Source organism: Vigna umbellata, chromosome 2 (genome assembly GCF_029865625.1).
Source record: "Vigna umbellata cultivar VRB3 chromosome 2, Vumbellata_1.0, whole genome shotgun sequence".
Taxonomy (NCBI): Eukaryota; Viridiplantae; Streptophyta; class Magnoliopsida; order Fabales; family Fabaceae; genus Vigna; species Vigna umbellata.
The window spans coordinates 6,482,756-6,502,663 of NC_142166.1; the positions used below are offsets into that span (position 1 = coordinate 6,482,756).

Sequence of the window (19,908 nt, forward strand, 5' to 3'; positions counted from 1 at the left end):
ACCTAGGCGACGAGTTCTAGATGATACTAAATATCGAGGACTATGAAAAACGAATCCTTCGATCAAATGTCGAGTACCGGTTACCAAATGTCGAATACTAGATATTATATCTTTTGCATTAAAGTATGTATCTTTTTTACAACCATGTTGGTTACACAGTCAAATAATGCTTACTGGTGTTTTTGTATGTTTGTCAGAGACATTTTCATGTTAGATAACCTAATAAAAAATAAATAAATGTAACTTTACACATATAAGGTGGTCATTGGACCTATAAGTTAATGGGTCCATAATTAAGATTCAATCATATTGGACCACAATAAGCAAAATATCTTCATAAATATTATTTTAATCATAATTTGATTTCACTCTTTCATTAATCCAAATTTTACTATAATTTCTAACTTGAATATTAAATAATATACATCATTTATAAGAAAGAAGACATAGAAAATGAATACCAAATAATTAAAAAAAAGATTTTACAAAATATATTCAGTTTCACAAAAACATATATATTTTCAGTTCAAATATGAAATACTTCTTATCGATGACATAATTGAATCCTTGAAGATATACTATTAAGAATGCTTTCTTAAATAAAAATGTGAGGACTTTTAACATTTTTGTTAAGAAAGTAGGTTACAGATAAAAATTAATTATACATATTATAATACCATGTAATTTTTTATAAAATTGAAATAATTTAAAGATATTATATGTTTGAAAAGAAAATAGCTAGAGTAGGTTATCATAGTTGTTGTTTACTTAATTTGTTAAATAAAAACAAAATTCCAATCTCGTGGTGTTGTTAGTGTCTCCCACGTCCCAACTCAATTTTTATTGATTAAATTATACAAACTCAATCTTTTCCGACCTAAAAAATTCTTATCCATAGAAGCTTCCTTTTCATTTTTTTTTTGTCTTCAATTATTCAATTATAATTATTGTTGCTTGTGAAACTGACAAAATCTTATATATTTTTGTTTGATTTAATTAATTGTGAGATCCTAACACACCAAAGATTGATGGGAATGTATTCAGTGCAGTGCAGTAGTACTTTAGCCAAAAAGAAAGAAGAAATAAAAATTAGTACAAAAGTAGAGAGTACTACAACAAACCTGAATGTGCACTTACATGCAGTGAATTCTAGAACAATCTAGGAATAACTGAACTTATATCGTATGTTCAAAAATCAGGTCTGTGGTTGAGCCAATCAACATTTGTTATTCAAAATTTAATAGTTCAACATAGTTAAAACTGTTTTAATAACATAATAATAATTTTATATATATATATATATATATATCAATATTATTAAATAAATATTTCATATCTTTATAACATTACAAACTAAAATAAAATACTATTATGATTAATTTTAATATTTAAAATAAGTATAAAAGTCTAAATCAAATATGTGTAATAGTATTCTGTTTCAAATTTAATAAAATTTTATGCCTACTATGACAAAAACAAGTTTATGTAACATAGTGTTTTCTCTCTTGTACCAACAGGGACCGGACGCCGTACGGAAGGACATCTGCGTCCTCGTACCGGCCGCCCACATCACCATACGGGACCCAGAAAACTCCCCTTTTTACTTACTGATTGGGAAATGTTGAGTGTTGACGGGCGGACGCCCATCTGCCCGTAATTACTCACTGCTGTGAAAGGATATATATGGCCGGATGGACACCCGTCCACCCATAACCAAGACTCAACCGAAGCCGGCCGCCCAGGCCGTGTGCCCGCCAGGACCGGCCGGCCTTAAGGATATGACCCGAGGGCGGCCGGTCGCATCACTAACCATCTGAGTTTAAGGTAAGTAGGGTTTAAAAGCTATTGGGCTGAAGTGGGCCGTGATTAACTTTTCACTAATCCCAAACCCATAGCGAAAACTATAAATACAGATCCAGGGTGAGTGGTAGAGGGATCGCATTTACTGCACATTTATTACTGTCTGAGAAAAACGCCTTAGCTCTCAAGTGACTTTGGCATCGGAGAATCTTTTACAGGTCTCCCACCGGCGAGCTGAGAAGTGGACACGGAAGATCCGACGTACGGAAGACGAGAAGCGAGTGACGTGGAAACGTGGGACCAGCACTGCCCCTCACATCCTAAACATCTCTCATATTATCTAACAAATAAAGCATAATATTATTGAAATATATTAACCAATGAACAATATCATTTCATAATTATTTTTTCTCTTGAAGATCAAAATGCATTAATTTTATTAGATCTATATAGGGTAGCAAAAGGATAGCTAGTATAGGGACAATTTTTAAGAAAAAAATTAACCTAGATAATTTTAAGACTTAATACCCTATTTTGTCCCCAGTTTCGCTCGACAATGTCAAATTAGTTCATCCTTTAAAAAGTGCGTCAATTACGTCCTTACTTAATAAAATTTATATCAATGAAATCCCTTCCGTTAAATCCGTACAAACGGCGTTAATTATTTTTCTCTCTCTTCTATTAACGCCCGTTAGTACGAATTTAACGGAAGGGATTTCATTGATATAAATTTTATTAAGTAAGGATGTAATTGACGCACGTTTTAAATGATGGACTAATTTGACATTGTCGAGCAAAACTGGAGACAAAATAGGGTATTAAGCCTAATTTTAAATGACAAAGACGCGAGTAAATAAGGGGAATGAATGTACATGTTTGAGTCAATTGAGGAAACTATTCTTTACTAAGGACATCTTAAACATATTTAACTTTTAATATGTTTACAACTTTTTAATTTAACGGAGTCGTTCTATTATACCTATTGAGTAATAAAATATGGACTTAAGACTCAGGAAAGACTCAAAGGTTCTGTAGGTTTAAAGCAAACTTTATAATTTTATTCAAAATTTGTTTTTTACTTTTTTATATAAAATTATTTATTAAATTATTGTAATTAATTGTATTTAAGACTTTTTAATAAATAATAAAACTAATTTAATTAATCTTTGTTAAGAGATTGTTGGTTTATTTAAATAAGTTTTTATTATTTTTATTTTGATTTTTTTTTCGATTAAAACAACTTAGATTAGAATTGTTCATCATTTATTTTATTAGGCTCTTCATCTTCATTATCTATTAAACGACTAAATTATAATTTAGTTAATAGTTCTTTAATTTAATATAATTAAAATATTTGTTTTAATTGGTATAGGTTAGCTCATAATAATTCAAAAATTTATTCAATAAAATAATTTAAAATTAATTTTACATTTTTATAACTTTCCTTAAAATGAAAAACATTTTACCATTGATGTAAAAAGAAGTTTTGATATAAGTATTTTTCTATCTGTAACGTTTAATTCAAGATCAACATCATAACGTTGAAGTCTATCACTAACGTTAAGTTACAACAACTATAGGTATAGTAAAAATAATGATATAATTATATTTAACGAATATGCAAGTATATTTTATAACTTAATAAAGAAAAATAAGAGATAAAAAAGAAATAAACATTACAAGTGTGACTGGAATTATTATAAAAATTTGTTTAACATATGTTTTAAAATCACATTTCCATTCTCACAGAGATCATATTTCATCATTTGAATATTGTAACAATTTGATTGTATAAGCTATTGATCAAAACCCTCACGCTTAAGTATATATAATATTAAGAAGTTAACTTAGGTGAGGTTGGTATTTATTTACATACTATAAACTGGTGTTATTTATAGTCTATGGGATTTTTGATAATTTTAATTAAATTTTTTTATTAAATGTTTTTATGTTTATATATATTGATCCATATGTAATACAAGCTTTTAATATATATATATTTTGAGATTTAATTCAACAAGATTGATAAGTCTAAAACGATACATCACTTTGGTTAGCATGAAAAATGTATATATCAACCGTCAAGAAAAAAAGGTTCATTGAACCAGCAGGAACAATAGCCAAATACGAAAACGATTATACAATGTGATTTTAAAAACAAAATATATAGCTGAAGTCATAGTTACATGTATCATTCTTTTATAAATAAAAAATAAACTTACACTTTTATAACATAACTTTTTAATTCTAAAGTAGTATTTTATACTTTACTCAATTTTTGTGACTTTTTTAATAATTTGATAATTTAATTGTCTCACATTATTTAAAAATTGGGTCAATAATAATATAAATAATTTTCTTTTAAAATTTTTTTTAAAATAAAATTATAGTAAAAATTTAAAATTTTAAAATGAATAATATTTTAAATATAATCATTTGTCGTACAAATATTATTTTAATTTATGATTAAAATATTAACATGAAAACGAAAATTTTCTTAAAACTTGTTTCGGTACATTAATAGTCTTGAAGTAAAAAACAATTTCACTATACATTCTTCCTCTGACTCTTTGAAACTTTGAAACATTATTTAAAAACAAAATCATAATAGAATTCATAGTCTTTAAAACAATCAATGTCTAATCATTGATCCTAACAATTATTTAAAGGAACTTGATTTAGAATGATATAAATAAGACTACATCAATTGCTGCATAAACCCCATAAATTCTATTGTTTCAATAATTACTTATAAGGGTTCGTGTCATCACGTATAAATATATAAAATGAGGGAATGACGAGAACAGTCATTTCTCAAACTTTTATTTATTGGATGCAAATCATTTAACCGACATTTTGGATAAGATTTGATGAGTCTAAAGGCTAATTTTGTAGAAATATTAAAATCAATTGTGCAATGATTAAAAGAAGGGATCAATTACATTAATATTTTTTAAATAATATTTACAGATGATGCAATTTAAAGTTATCTTTTAATATTTCGTTCGTTTGGCGAAGACACCATAAATTAATCAAAATTAAATCGACATTAATAAATTATTATAATAAAAAAACAAATAAATAATATTTATAAATGTATTCATGGTCATATTGTTGTAGTATCTATTTACTCCTTTCTATCAACCTTTATCATATTCATCATCATTATTATCATTAGTCTTATAATTAAAAAAAGTTCAATTTAAAATTATATGTATTCCAATAATCTTAAATCACTTAGAAGTCTATATTTATGACAATATAACGATTTTTTCTTCTTTTATCTTTTAATATATTTTTTAATGATAAAATCATAATGAAACTTGATGATAATACCTTCAATAAAAGATGGTTTATTCTAACAGTCTTACTCAAAAAATTTGAAATCGTTAAATTATAAAATAACCAAAATATGGATATAAATATAAATACAAATCTCTTACATCACTTCTATTAACGAGGATAGAGGCCGAGGAATACCTGTACTTTGACATATGGTACTAAAATTGTACTGAGACATAAAATTAAGGATGGTTGTTTCTTGAGGTTCACTTCGACATTTAGGTGAAACCTATGAATCAGTGGGTAAATGCCAAATTGTTTGTTGAAGTGGACAACTTATATATTTATGCTCAGTCATTGGGTAGAATGGTCGTGGCAAACATAATGCTATGTGATAACTACACAAAATCTAACAAGTTACACAATTCACTCTTGTAAGTCTATGAACCCATCAAATCAATTTATTTTTAACCTAATAATAAAACTTGCTAATCAAGCAAATTAATTACAACCCCATGCAACTGCTTATCTTTACTCCTTCACACTACTCTCTACGAACCAAACCAGATGAATTAAAAGAAAAGCCTCAAATCTAAGCCACTTAAAATTTGTGCAAAATTTTCCTTATTTCTGTCATCTCGTCACACAACAAAATAATTGGTTCTCTTTTGTTGCTTTGACATGAATCAATGCCCCGTTTCTTCCCTTTATTCAACACTTTTGATTGAGAATTCAATCAATAAACAAAAAGTTGCGGTTAGGGATGAAAAATCAATAAGTAAAAAAAATAACGTAAAACTATATTAATATTTTTAATATTTTGTTTTTCCTTATACGTCACCATGTGCACCCAAAACCATTTTCTAGGGTGTATATGATTGTTGTATTGGCCATAATAATTGACTGTTCTAGAGAAACATCGTTGTCAAACATTGCATGCATATAATCAATTATTTGAATAGGGTGTGTAGTTCTTGTACGATATTGAGAAAAGAAATTACGAGTACAAGCATATTAAAAAACATTTTTTTTAAAACACTTTTGTTGCATGGAGGATGTTCTTGTTTCATGGTTGGTTTTACATGTTAGGAGTGTTGTCAAAATGAAGTCTTCTCAGAGATAAAATGATGGAAGTTGTTAAACACCAACCCCGTTCTAGATTTGTAGTAGCATAGGGTGAACACCAAACTTCAAAACGTAACACAATCTATCACGGCTTGCTTGGTTGAATTTACTTGATAGTTGAATCTTGACTTTAAATGCAGTTGCAACTTAACAAGCATGCATGAGAACTGTTGATTGTAAGATAATTTATTGAAACTATAAGAAATATTTCTTATAGGTTTTAAATGTGCATCAATTTTCCAAAACTTTTTGGACTTAAGCATGGTAATAATTAAACTCATTTTACGGTAGCATGTTCAAGATTAACCCGATTAGCTCAAAATTTCAAATTAAATCCATATATTAATGTCATAAAGTTTCGGTCTAATTGATATGCAAACGTATTGACTATGTTAACTTTTTTTATTAATTATTATACGTAAAGTTTTATAGTATAGCCGCATACTTTTAGATTAAATAACAAAGTTTTCACTTTCTAAAATTAGAATTTTATTTTAACTTTTTCAATTCATTCATGGTTTGATTTGGATTAATTAAAAAAGATAATTTAATCCAAACTAATTAAAATGGATGAATCAGATTTTATTTTCCTCCAAATCCATTATGAATTGAATATTTGATGCAAATTGAAATTGAGTCTAAGTTGTTCTTGCTCCAATCGCTTTTATTTTTATTGAATAAAACATTTTGAAAATTTAAATTAATCTAGACCAACAAAAATTGATATATGGTTTGAATTTTATTTTCCTCTACATCCAATACAAATTGAATATATAACATTCTTATAAATACAAAGTTGTGGAACATTCCATGACGACAAAATGGAAAAAGATCACGTCAGTGGTTCATACCATATGCAATTTTTTATTTGATGACAATTTTAATAATTATAATAGGCTGTTTTGGTAAAATAATTGCAACAAGGGAGGGTTGTGTTGAGTCTGTTGAGCTATGAGAGCTAAAGAACTAGGAATTATGTTTTCAGGTAAAGAGGAGAAAATAATAAAGGAATTAGATGAGATAGAGGCTAGGGATAGGAAATTGGAGATGACATTTAGCATAAATATAGGTTTTTTTTACGTATATAAGGCAAATTTGAAAAACATTTTATAGGCAAAAATTTTAAAAAATGCGTATTTAGGCAAGTTGTAGGAGACTCATGACTTCAAATGAAAAAGTAGTGTCTTCTCTGCACGACTTTATCCTGATATATGATTCAAAAGTAAAGTCATGTACTCCTAAAATGATTTCAGACCCCAGTAATTGATTATCAAGCCTTGTAATCGATTATAGAAGGTTGAACTCGTGTAGAGAAGACACGACTTCACCTGTAATAGAAAAACTCTCTTATAATCGATTACATTTTAATGTTAAAACAAAGAGTATTTTTGGTTTTGTGAATATGTTTGTTAATTATTATAAATTATTATAATTTCCATTTAAGTTGTTACCATTTAAATTAACATTTCTATTATTTCATTGTTACTATTTAAATTAACATTATTAGAGTTTCCATTTAAATTTTTACTATTTAAATTGTTAATTATATATAAATTAACATTTCTATTATTATATTTAAATGGATAAGAATTACTAATTATATATAAATTAACATTTTTATTATTACATTTAAATAGAAATTGTAATAATTATTAATTATATACAAATTAAAATTTTTATTATTACATTTAAATTGAAATTGTAATAATTACTAATTATATACAAATTAACATTTCTATTATTACATTTAAATTGAAATTGTAATAATTACTAATTATATACAAATTAACATTTCTATTATTACATTTAAATTGAAATTGTAATAATTATTAATTGCATACAAATTAACATTTCTATTATTACATTTAAATTGAAATTGTAATAATTATTAATTATATACAAATTAACATTTCTATTATTACTTTTAAATGGAAATTGTAATAATTATTAATTTAAATGGTAACAATTTAAATAGAAACTCTAATAATTAATAATAATTAACAATATATAATTACACTTCTTTTTTAATTTTACTAAAATAATTATTTTTTAAAATTGAAATAATTATCTTACGAATTCTATTTTTTAAGTCACAACTTTTTAAATTTAACCGTTTTAATATTTTTTAAAGTAGAATAATTATTTATAATAAAATTATTACTTATAAAATAAATAAAAATTATCTTAAAAAATTTATAAAAATAACTTATATTTATTTTTATAACAAAGAGTTTTTTTTTCTGTGGGTTATATTTGTTAATTATTAGTAATTATTAGAGTTTCCATTTAAATTGTTACCATTTAAATTGTTACTATTTAAGTTAGTAATTATTACAATTTCTATTTAAATGTAATAATAGATATGTTAATTTGTATATAAATAGTAATTATTACAATTTTTATTTAAATGTAATAATAGAAATGTTAATTTATATATAATAAACAATTTAAATGGTAATAATTTAAATGAAAACTCTAATAATGTTAATTTAAATGGTAACAATGTAATGATAGAAATGTTAATTTAAATGACAACAATTTAAATGAAAACTTTAATAATTACTAATAATTAACAAACATAGCTCACAAAACAAAAAATACTCTTTCTTTTAACACCAAAACTCTATGGTAATCGACTACCATAGGTCTATAATCGATTACCAGAGTATTTTTGTCTATTATAGGTGAAGTCGTGCTTCCTCTCCACGAGTTCAGTCCTCTATAATCGATTACAAGGCTTGGTAATCGATTACTAGGACCTGAAATCGTTTTAGAGGTGCATGAATTCACCTTTGACATGTGTCAGGATGAAGTCGTGCAAGGGGACACGACTTCTTCATTTGAAGTCGTCTGGACTCACACGACTTGCCTAAATGCGTAATTTTTAAATTTTTTGCCTATATTCGTAAAATGTTTTTCAAATTTATTGCCTATACATTGAAAAATCATAAGTATAAGATAGTTAGGAAACTAAGCTACTAGTTTTAAATAAGGGTGGATAAGGAATGGTTTGAGATAAGATTTAGGTTAGCCAAGCTTAAGAAAGGGGAATTCACGTAGGTTAAAATGATCCCATCTAAACTATTTTTTTTTGGTGTAAGGGTGTTCTTTTTGTTAGAATTCCAAGTATAAGTCTTAGTTTAATATTGGGTAGAAATGAGAAAATAGAATATCATATAAGGTTGAAAATTCATTAACTTATTACCTTAAGGTTTTGGGTAGAGAGTGATATTAATTTCTTTTGTGATTAGGTTCAAAGTTTATTGGTGTTGTATCTTCCTAGTGAGCTCTCTCGTGGATAGACCTAACACTTTTTATATCTAGAAGGACAAATGTTTAGCCGATATAAAATATTATAAATAATCGATAATAAAAATAGTAATTTTTTTAAATATGTTTGTGAGAATTATATTTCTTATATAATAACTTCATAATATTGATTTTATCTTTATATTTTCATCTTTTCCACATTGTTTTTTCTCTCCTCCCTTTGTTCAGAATTAAAAATATTTAATAGAATTTGTTAGAAAAGAGAGTTAGTTAGTACAATAAAATTTATTTTGGACAAATTGAATTACACATTTTGGATTATTTTCACACAGAAATGTATGATAAGATTTGCGAAAAAGAAGAAAGATAAAAGTTGGATAATAACATTTGATGAGAGTGAAAATGAAAATGTGGAAGGAAGGAAGTGGTATACAAAAACCGTTGGCTTCGTTGATGCGTGGAAACAGAAAAATAGTCTCCGAGGGCGACGCTTCAGCAGTGATGCAAACCAAGTAAAAGAAAACAACAACAACTTCATTTTATGCCGATAATTCAGCGTATAAAGTTGGAACATCAACCTTCTCATTCCAATGTTATTTCTTTGAAGAATTAATACTTTATTCAGACAGAAGCAGAAAGAAAAAACATTATCGTAACTCATCTTATTTATTTCTTTGGAGAGCTCGATCGCTACTTTCTCTTCCACTTTCCCGAGCTGCATGGCTTTTTTTCATCTTGCTCATAGCTAATGCCCTCTTCTTTTCAGGTACCAATCAATCTCTTCATGCATGCATGCATACCTTTTTCTTTCTGCCTCCTTCATCTTTCATTTTATTTTCTGTTTCTTACGTTATCACTGTGAATTCACTCCTCAACTTTATGTTTCTTAATCAACGCTGTCATTTCCTGTTCTATGTCATGATCCATCTATGGAATGCGCTTTAGATTTTTCTTTTTTCTTTGATCTTGGCTTGGAATTGGTTTGTTTGATTCCTGCAGGTTCTTATCTTCTAAGGAAAATGTTAATTTGATACCTGTGAGAAGTTTGATATATATAAAATGTTCATTGAAATTTCTTATAATTTGAGCTCGGAAGAGATTCCATATTTTCTGCTGATAAGCTGATTAAAAAGTACTGATTTTCTTTCATTTAGCACCAGAGATGTGATCAGGTGATGAACATGAGGTGCATGGCGAAAAGAAACCTTCGTTTCACCACATTTTAAAAAAGTTTTTATTATGCTATTTATACAAAATGCTATTTATAATGTTTTTAAAAAATACTTTATTTGTGATAACCATGCAAGTTTTGTCTCTTAAGACTCCAACTGCCCCAATTACATCCTCTCTCTCATTTTTGGATCTTGATTGCATCAAATATGAAAAAGTCTAAGAACTCGTTATTATAGTATATAATGGATCAAATTGGATGCTTTTATTATGCATGGCATGAGGAATTAAATTAAATGACATAAACTATCAATAAAAGAATTTGATTGGGCTTGATTTGCATTGATTTATTTTCATATTTGATGACAGTTGACAGTATTTGTAGTTACAGATTTAGTTAATGTATTTGATGGGGTCGAGAGGATAAGATTTCATTTATGAAAGTGTAGTGAGTGAGTGTTGAAACGTTGGATTGATACCTTTATTGTTGTTGTGATTAAAGTGTAACAATGGATAGCGGAGTAGGCTACAAATTGACAGGGATTAGGCAGATTGTGAGGTTAAAGGAAATGCTGCAGAAGTGGCAGAACGTGACTTTAGGGCAAAAAGCTTCGATTCCCACCATTACTGATAAAGTGCCTAACAATGATGGAAGCGGATTGCCGTTGATAAACAAAAGGGTAGTGAATGTTATGAACACTGAATCTGACACAGAAGACAGCTGCCAAAGTCCTGAACCGCTTCCACCACCTGATGTTCCAAAGGGATACTTGGCAGTGTATGTTGGACCTGAGCTAAGGAGGTTCATCATTCCCACCACTTATCTCAGCCACTCTCTCTTCAAAGTTTTGCTGGAAAAGGCTGCAGATGAATTTGGCTTTGATCACAGTGGAGGCCTCACCATCCCTTGTGAGACTGAGACCTTCAAGTACCTACTCAAGTGCATCGAGAATGAAAACAAAGACCAACTCAATCATAAAACTGCACAAGCAGCCGAAAGCTCGGGAACTGTGGAAGAGTAAGTAGTTTTCCAATATTTCCGCACGTCCAAAATCGTAGGCTGGTTTAAGGTGCAAAAGTGGATCTCCTTTCCTACCATATTTTTGTTTTCATTTCTTGTGCATATGATACTAGTTAGGAATATTTTCAAACACCTTGTCGGCATGATGTTAGTGTCCATTTATTCTATCTTTTTGGTAAAGACCTATGCATCACACTTTTCTAACTCAACTCATTTTGTTCAGTCACAAGGAGCATTTATGGCCTATAATTTTGATAGTGTGGTTCTTTCACTTATTTATGGTGGTGACAAGATGAGTGTTCCAAATTCAGATTTGAGAAATCCTGAACTTTTCTTCCTTAAAGACTTCCACATGCATATCATATTCAAAAAATAAATTAAATCTAGTTGTCATGTGCATTTATATATTTTAAGTAAAATATATTAGTGAGATATTCATTTAATAATGAGTTGATACATATCTCAATCTCAGTTATAAAATAAGATTTACACTTTAATTATATATATATATGGATGTATATTCTCTTATAAAGATGTGACTTAGTATATTTCTCTGTCTTCTAGATTCATGCATCAATTTGAGCATATGATGGAGAAAGCGATACATTATACGAATATGATTCCTTCTACAGTTATTTTATTGATATCAAAGCAAAGTAACATATGCTTACATTTTCAATGACTTATCGGCTTCTCATTTCAAAAACCTTGTAGGGACTTTTGGCACATTGGATAATTTGTTTTTTAATTAAAATAGGATAACAAAATTTACTTTTTTTATTGTTTTGTTAGAAACATGGGAGAAAAATTGATTATAAGAAATAAAAATAAATAAAGGTATTAAGCTGAAAGAAAAATAAGAGAAGAGGTAAAGAAACCAAGAAAAATTATCTCTACCAATTATACTGTTAGACTTAATTAAAATAATGAAAATTTAAAGACTACTAATTAGTGTTAATTATATCGTGTGATTAGGGATATATCCCATGATTATGGATAAAAAAAATCAATTTTTTTGAAAAATATTAAATAAATATTTTTAATAAGTATTTGCAGATATAAATATTATAATATTTGATAAGTGGATATTTGTTACACATTAATAATTATTAATAAATTTTATTTAAGTATTTTTTAAAATTTAAGTAATTAATAAAACAAATATTAATCATGGAAGGATCGATTAAAAAATTGATTTTACATATTTTTATAATTTAGTTCAACTTATTTAAAATTATATTTTAAAAAGACTAAATTTATTTACGTTAATTTATTGAGTAATTTAATTTGAATTATATTTAAGATTTATTTTTTATTTAAATGTTATTGTTTTCAAATTATTTTATTTAAAATTTTTAAAAGATCAAATATTAACAATATTTGTGAATATCCATTTATACTTACAAATATAAAAGAAATTTATAGATAATTTTTTATTCATACCTAATAGGTAACAAAAGTAAGTAACGAAACGTATTTTTTTTTAATAATACGGATGACAGGTAAATTATGTCCGTACTCAATTATATCGGTTGTTATAGTTATGCATGATGAGATTTGAATATGAAACTTTTTTTTTTCTTAATACTATTTAAAATAAAAGAATAAACTGAGGGGAGAAAATAGAAAAAGAGAGAGAAAATAGTAAGAAATAGAATAAATTTTTTTTTACGAGATTATTTGGTTGAAAAAAAAATTGAGATAAAATTACCAAAGTACTCTTTAATTGTTATGTATAATAAATTAAAATTTGTTATTGATGCAGTAAATTATGCAAACCTCTAATTGATTACTTAGTATTAAGTTAATCTACTATAGAGAAATGTCATAATTAGGATGTAAATTATTTAATTTCACATGACGAATTATATTATGAACATAATCAGTTATGGTTCAGTTCGCATTTTATTTTCACGTCACCATTTATAAGTTAATCAACCATATAAAAATCATAATTAATTATTGTAAGACATAATTAATCAATTGATTAAGACTGATCTTCTTTGTTGTGTACTTTTACGAACATCTTGTAATTGCAGATATTCTTCAACAAAAACTCTATTACCGTATGATAGAAGAAGTTAAACTTATCAGGGTGTAGATAGAATTTACGGGCTGCAAAAAGAAATAGTAAAACAGGCTTTCATGTGTACCCAATGTGTATAGAGTTAATTTACTCTTGGGTGTTACTCCCTCCACCACCACTCCTTCTCCCTCCACCTCCCCACAAATTTTGTAATAACAAAATTGTTTTTTTAATTTGTAACCTTTTTAATTTTAATCTTATTTATTTATCAAACCCTACATCCCTCATTGTTACTCTCTCACGCACAGCCCCACCTCCCAGCTTTCTCTTACTCTTTCTTGTGAGATCTGTCGTTATATGTCATTAAACGAATGTACCACATCCGTTCACGGATATGCCATATCCGTGGAGGTTCGAGACTCAGCGGACGCTGATATCCAACTCATGTGTGACCGAGCGAACTTGTTCAAAGACCTAGCGACGTCATTTGACCGCGAGCTTGAGAACTTCTTCAATTTCGCAACGCCGCCGTTCTCGGTTCCGGCCATGCGCTCTCCACCGCCAAGGGAGATCGAGTTTGTCAATAGTCTACGCCCGAAGCTGTCAGAGATTCGACGCGCCTACTCCTCACCCGATTTCAGCAAGAGGGTTCTGGAGAAATGGAGCTCAAGGTCGCGTATTAGAATCGACCTTTCCGTGATAAAGAAGGCTATTGTGTTGGCAGATGAAGATGGGATTATGGATTTCGAGAAGAGGGGAAGGAGGTTGAGTTTCTGGGAGTAGTGGAAAAACGAAGGCGAGGGTGAATCGAAGGACTGGGAGCTGATTTGTGCATTGAAGATCAGGCTCAAGGAGTTTGAGAAGCACGGTTCTTCTTTCGAGACTTTCAAGAACAGTGAATTCTTGGAGAAAGTCAAGTCTGGCTTGGTCTGTGCTTCTTCCTCTTTTAGTGATTTACTTGGTTTCTTGTTAATTGTAGGGTTCTGTGTGTTTTGGATGGGGTCTCTGGTTGACTTTAAGTTATTGTTTCTTTGTAGGAAGATCTTGCTTGGCTATACCATTGTATTTGTTAATGAAAATTATTTGTGTAGATGGATTGTTGATGTTACAATTAGAACTTAGAGGAAGATTATTTGTTATTACTTGTTAAAAACTCTTTTTGTTCGACAGTTTAAAAATTACCTTCTGAACTGAGAACTAATTTGTGTTTGGTTTCTGTTACTACTGAATGTTTTAATAACTTTAATGATTCACTGAACGAAATTAAAAATAAATTTGAAATGATTATTGTATGAGCCATGCCACGAAGAGCACGAACAGCGACACTATCACACCACCACGAACGGAGAGTAAAGGGAGAGTTGGGGTGAGAAATCTCATCGAAAAAAAGAAAAGAGTGTGATGGAGGTGGGAAGAAGAAACAACGAATCTCACAAGAAAGAGTAAGAGAAAGAGGAGGAGTGGGGCTATACGCGAGAGAGTAACAGTGAGAGATGTAAGGTTTGGTAAATAAATAAAATTAAAAGTAAAAAGGTTAAAAATTAAAAGGACAATTTTGTGATTACAAAATTTGTGGGGAGGTGGAGGGAGAAGGGGTGGTGGTGGAGGAAGTAACATCCTTTACTCTTTAGTTTGGGCTTAACAAATGAGCTTATATATTCATGATGTTATACTTAGTATCTTTAATCAAAGTTTGTATGACGACTTTGTTAATTAATCAAGAATGAATTTGGATTGAGTATATATGTTGGAAGAGTTATCATTCTGTTTTTTCCCTATTTTTAGTTATTTCTAACGTAAATAGTGTTGTAGTTTTATATTATGTTCTTAGTATATTTGAATTAATTAAATTTGTTGCTCTTTATATTAACTTAATTTATTTATCTATTTAATTCGAACAAAATATTATTTTCATTTTATAGAACATGAAACATTATTCTTTTCCATTAATTTATTATAATCAATAATGCGCTTATTATATGTATGTGATTCGACCATGTTGTTGAACAACCTATTAGTAGTTTTAGAAATACTAATATAAACCCTATTTATGATTTCAAGATTCACTTGTTCATTAAATTAAAATTTCTCATAATTCTTTTGTTTTTCTTTAAAATTATTTTTCTTGTCCAATAGGCTTGCTTAGGATGTTAATTTTATTATGAAAAATATTAAGAGCCTGTAAGGTTAAGCATATCCGATAGATAATTGAGTTACTTAAATATGTTGCCAGCAATTTGATTTTTGTTAATTACGTGTATGAAGAATTTTGTAAGAAGAAACAAAATCCAGTTTCGTGATTTCTTGATTTTTTTTATTTTTTTTTTCATCTTGAAAGGAATCTGCAACTATAGGTTAAGAAATATCATTGTAGAAAATAAAATTATATATATATATATATATATATATATATATATATAATTATCTTATTAATTTTTTTTACCAAATTCAATAATTGACCCACACAAAAAGGAAAGCGAATTTATGTCCTATTTGATTTAGTTTTATAATAATTTTTTTTGTTACTCAATATTATTTCTATTTGAATTTCATATATTTTTTATCGCTTGATATATTCAGAATTGCCAAAAGGTTTAAGGTGGTCACGAAGTGCAAGGATTGTTTGTTATCAAATTTAATATTTTTTTATTGGCGATGTCAAATTATTATATTATTTTTCATATAACTTAGTTTGTTACAAATCATATTTTGACATTGTTTAGTTTGGTCAAAATTTTATATTGTGTCAAAAGATAATTTTATTTTTCTTTTTGGCTAATATATACGGCTCATGTTGTTTATAATAATATTCTCCTTTGAACTATACAGGAGTAGAGGGTATTTTAATCGAAGATGTAAAGAAATGTTTTTCAAATTCAAAAAATATTTATAGAAAAATTTCATTTGACTCGAAAGGAAAATAAATAAATAAAGATCCAACGTATAAAACCTATTAATTAAATTCGAAAGACTACATTATTGTACTCTTCTTTTTTTCTAATGCAAAAGTTTAGAGGGTCTTTGGTATACTTCGATGTTTAAATATGTCTAAAACATTGTTTATACAGAGATAGATATAGATATATACAGAGGGGAATAAATTAGTTATGTTATCAATAGAATTATTTAAATGATTAATTTAATGAATCTAAAACGAATATTTACATTAAATTTTATTAAAATTTAACAATAAGAAAAGAAATTGATGAAATAATTTTTATGTTGTACTATACATCATTTATACATCACATTTAGAGTAGAAAAAGTTAGTTTTTCATTTTTATTTCTTCTATTTTTCATAATATAGGTCAAGATTGGATATAATATTATGTTATAAGTATATATTTGTTGTTCAAAAGGGTAAATTCTTGGAAGAAGTTAAAGTCTGAAATATTTTTCAGAAAATTGTTAAAATTATTTAATTAATTAAAAGGTTAAGATAAATAAATACAAGATATATGAAATTTTGTTTAAACTTATGATTTTCTAAAAGAAAAGGAATAAAAAAATACTAACTTCTTCTATACTTTTCTTAAACTTCTCTAGTTGGTAAGTAGACTTTAGATTGAAAAATAAATCTCTAGAGTTTTATATTCCAAAGAAAATAAACAAAATTAAATATATTATATAACTTTCTGTTAGTTATATGTTTTATTATAAAAGGGATTCCCTCGTGTTCACAATCATTTTATATTTTTTGGTGGGAAATATAATGAACTCATCTATCTACTCGAAGATAAAAACAAAACAAGGAACACGACAAATTGACAACTCTGATTAAATTCATATTTCTGTGTCTTGACTCGAATTTTAAATACTTTAATTTTCGTTAACTATATTTATAATCTTACAATATAAATTTAAACATGACATAAAGCCAAAAGACAAAAAAAAAAGTTTAAAATAAATTCCATCCATATTTTTTTTCTGTCAACTTTTTTCTTTTTATTTGTATGTTCATCTTTCATTCTATTCTTTATTTCCTTTTTGCTTTCCTTTTATTCTAACAGTGGAAGGTGGAGTCTTAGTATAGCTGGCACTGACAGCCTGCTAAACTCTTTTGTGCTCAAATTTCAAACCCAAAGTTTATGAAAAAAAGATGAAATAAAAAAACTCATTTTAAGGTAAGAAATAGTAATGACGATGGCATTTATTCTAAGGAATGTTTTTTGTTTTGACAGTTGAAACGTACACAGAAATGGATGTTGGTTTTAACTGCAGTGCAGATGTTTGAGAAAAAGCATGAATGAAGATGTTGTTGTGGGAGCAACTGAGCACCGTCATAATATGGCAGCTGGGAAACGCGTTGCAAACTTGGATATTCGGCGTTCACGTTTTCCTCTCTACCGTACGATTTAATTCCCAAAATCTAAAGTCTTCAATCACTTCAACCAAAACCTTTGTTCTTTCCCACACTCACCAACAAAACCAAACCCATCTCCAACAAACCAATCATTGCTATTCAAATAAATATATGTTTCTCTGCCAGATACTCTGATCTCCCCAACTTTACAGAGGTTAGTTGATAAAAATATTCTCAACAACTTTTTAGATGAAGAAGCTTTGCTTTTGGTACCTAAATAAAAGCTGTTGACTTCTCTAAGAATATGGAACTCTTATTGTAGTCACCTAAGCCTACACATTTCCTAGCTTCATGGTTTTTCTGAATGCTGTGGAACATTTGTTAATACTATATTTGGATCAATTAGATGAATCAGAATGTTCCTTGGTTCGGCGGAGTAGCCCATAATTAATGTTACTCTTGGTTTCACAATATAATGTTGACCACTGAATTTTGGAGTTATTTGTGTGTTATGTTATGTCAATCCACTCAATAAGTTGATCAATTTCAAAGTCTACTTGCTCACTGTAATGGGTTGAAAGTGACCCATTTGGATGATGGTTTGTTATAAAATCTTCAAGTGTCAATTCTCTCTAGGTAAGAGCCATGACTTTATAGCTGAGAATGTGAAATTCCATGAAATGAATAAATCCAATCCTTTAACTAAAAAGCAATGGACAACCCATCTATCCTTTTGAAGTTAAATATTTAAGAAAAAGAGAAGAAATATGGAAGAAATGAGGCTATGAATGTATCTGAAATAAAGAAATGTCACCGAACAGCCAACCACTCCTTTTGCAAGCAATGGAAAAAATTCCAAAGTTTAGAAAACAAAATATGAAGAAACCTACGCGAATGCAGAGGAAGAAGAGTTGAAAGGAGAGCTTCAATGGAAGTAGGGAATAAGTCCTATCAGACGAAAAGAAATAAGATGTTTTTATACGTCTAATAATCCCACATGCAACATCATTTAAAAGTCTATATAAAGAATAATTTAAATACATTTTTTCTTTAAATCCTATAATCTTATAAGATATATCTTAAAAGATAAAATTATATATCTTACACACGGAAAAGATTAAGTTTTGAACAAATTTAAGAGTATTCAAATCCTAAGGATAAACATGTATAACTAAATCTTCTTCCTATTCATCACTCTTTTTCTATTTTATTAAAATCAATCATTTGATATATAACATGCTAAACTAAAACATGTTAAAAAATAATCATTTTGTTGTAATTTTTTTATTGAATAAACTTTTTAATTTGACATAAATTTACATCAAATTTATAATAGTGTCCCATAAATTTACGTAAGAAACTCAAAATAATTATCATAAAAGGTCAGAAAATGTCTGACTAGTGTTGTATTCAACTTGAAATATATCATTAAAAGATGTATTATGAGATTTTTTTATTTTGATAATTATAACAACAATGAGTAATTACAAAATAAAAATAACAAACAATATTTCTTGCTACTCGTTTTGTTTATTCACATGGAAATTGAACCACTTCAAATTTTTTTATTAAACCATTTATGGCCTATAAATTTGACAGGGTTGTTCTCCGTGCCTCTTACTTATTTAATGGTGGTGACATGATGGGGCTCCAAATTGAGATTTTTACCTTTTACTTTTAATATATAATTAATCTTAAAATACTCTTTACTTTTTAAAAAAAGTAAAAACTCTTAATCATTAATAAAAACAATAAAAAAGCACTTGTGAATATAAAAAACTTAATTTAAAAATAAAAGTACTATGTATTTTTTTTTTTTATTTTTGGGGACTAAACTAACTCATTTAGATGAACTCAGCAATTAATTTGGCATATCGTCACCATCAAATCCTCTTTATTTACATACATACA

General features: G+C 27.8%; 1 protein-coding gene across 1 annotated transcript; it reads left to right on the forward strand.

The window, feature by feature from the left end:
* Window positions 1–10,117: 10,117 nt before the first annotated feature.
* Window positions 10,118–11,990, forward strand: LOC124834275 (protein SMALL AUXIN UP-REGULATED RNA 51-like). The gene is made up of 2 exons (XM_047308938.2): window positions 10,118–10,243; window positions 11,150–11,990. Exon 2 carries the CDS (start codon window positions 11,157–11,159, stop codon window positions 11,667–11,669), a length of 513 nt encoding a protein of 170 aa, XP_047164894.1. The 5' UTR covers window positions 10,118–10,243; window positions 11,150–11,156; the 3' UTR covers window positions 11,670–11,990.
* Window positions 11,991–19,908: the final 7,918 nt, after the last annotated feature.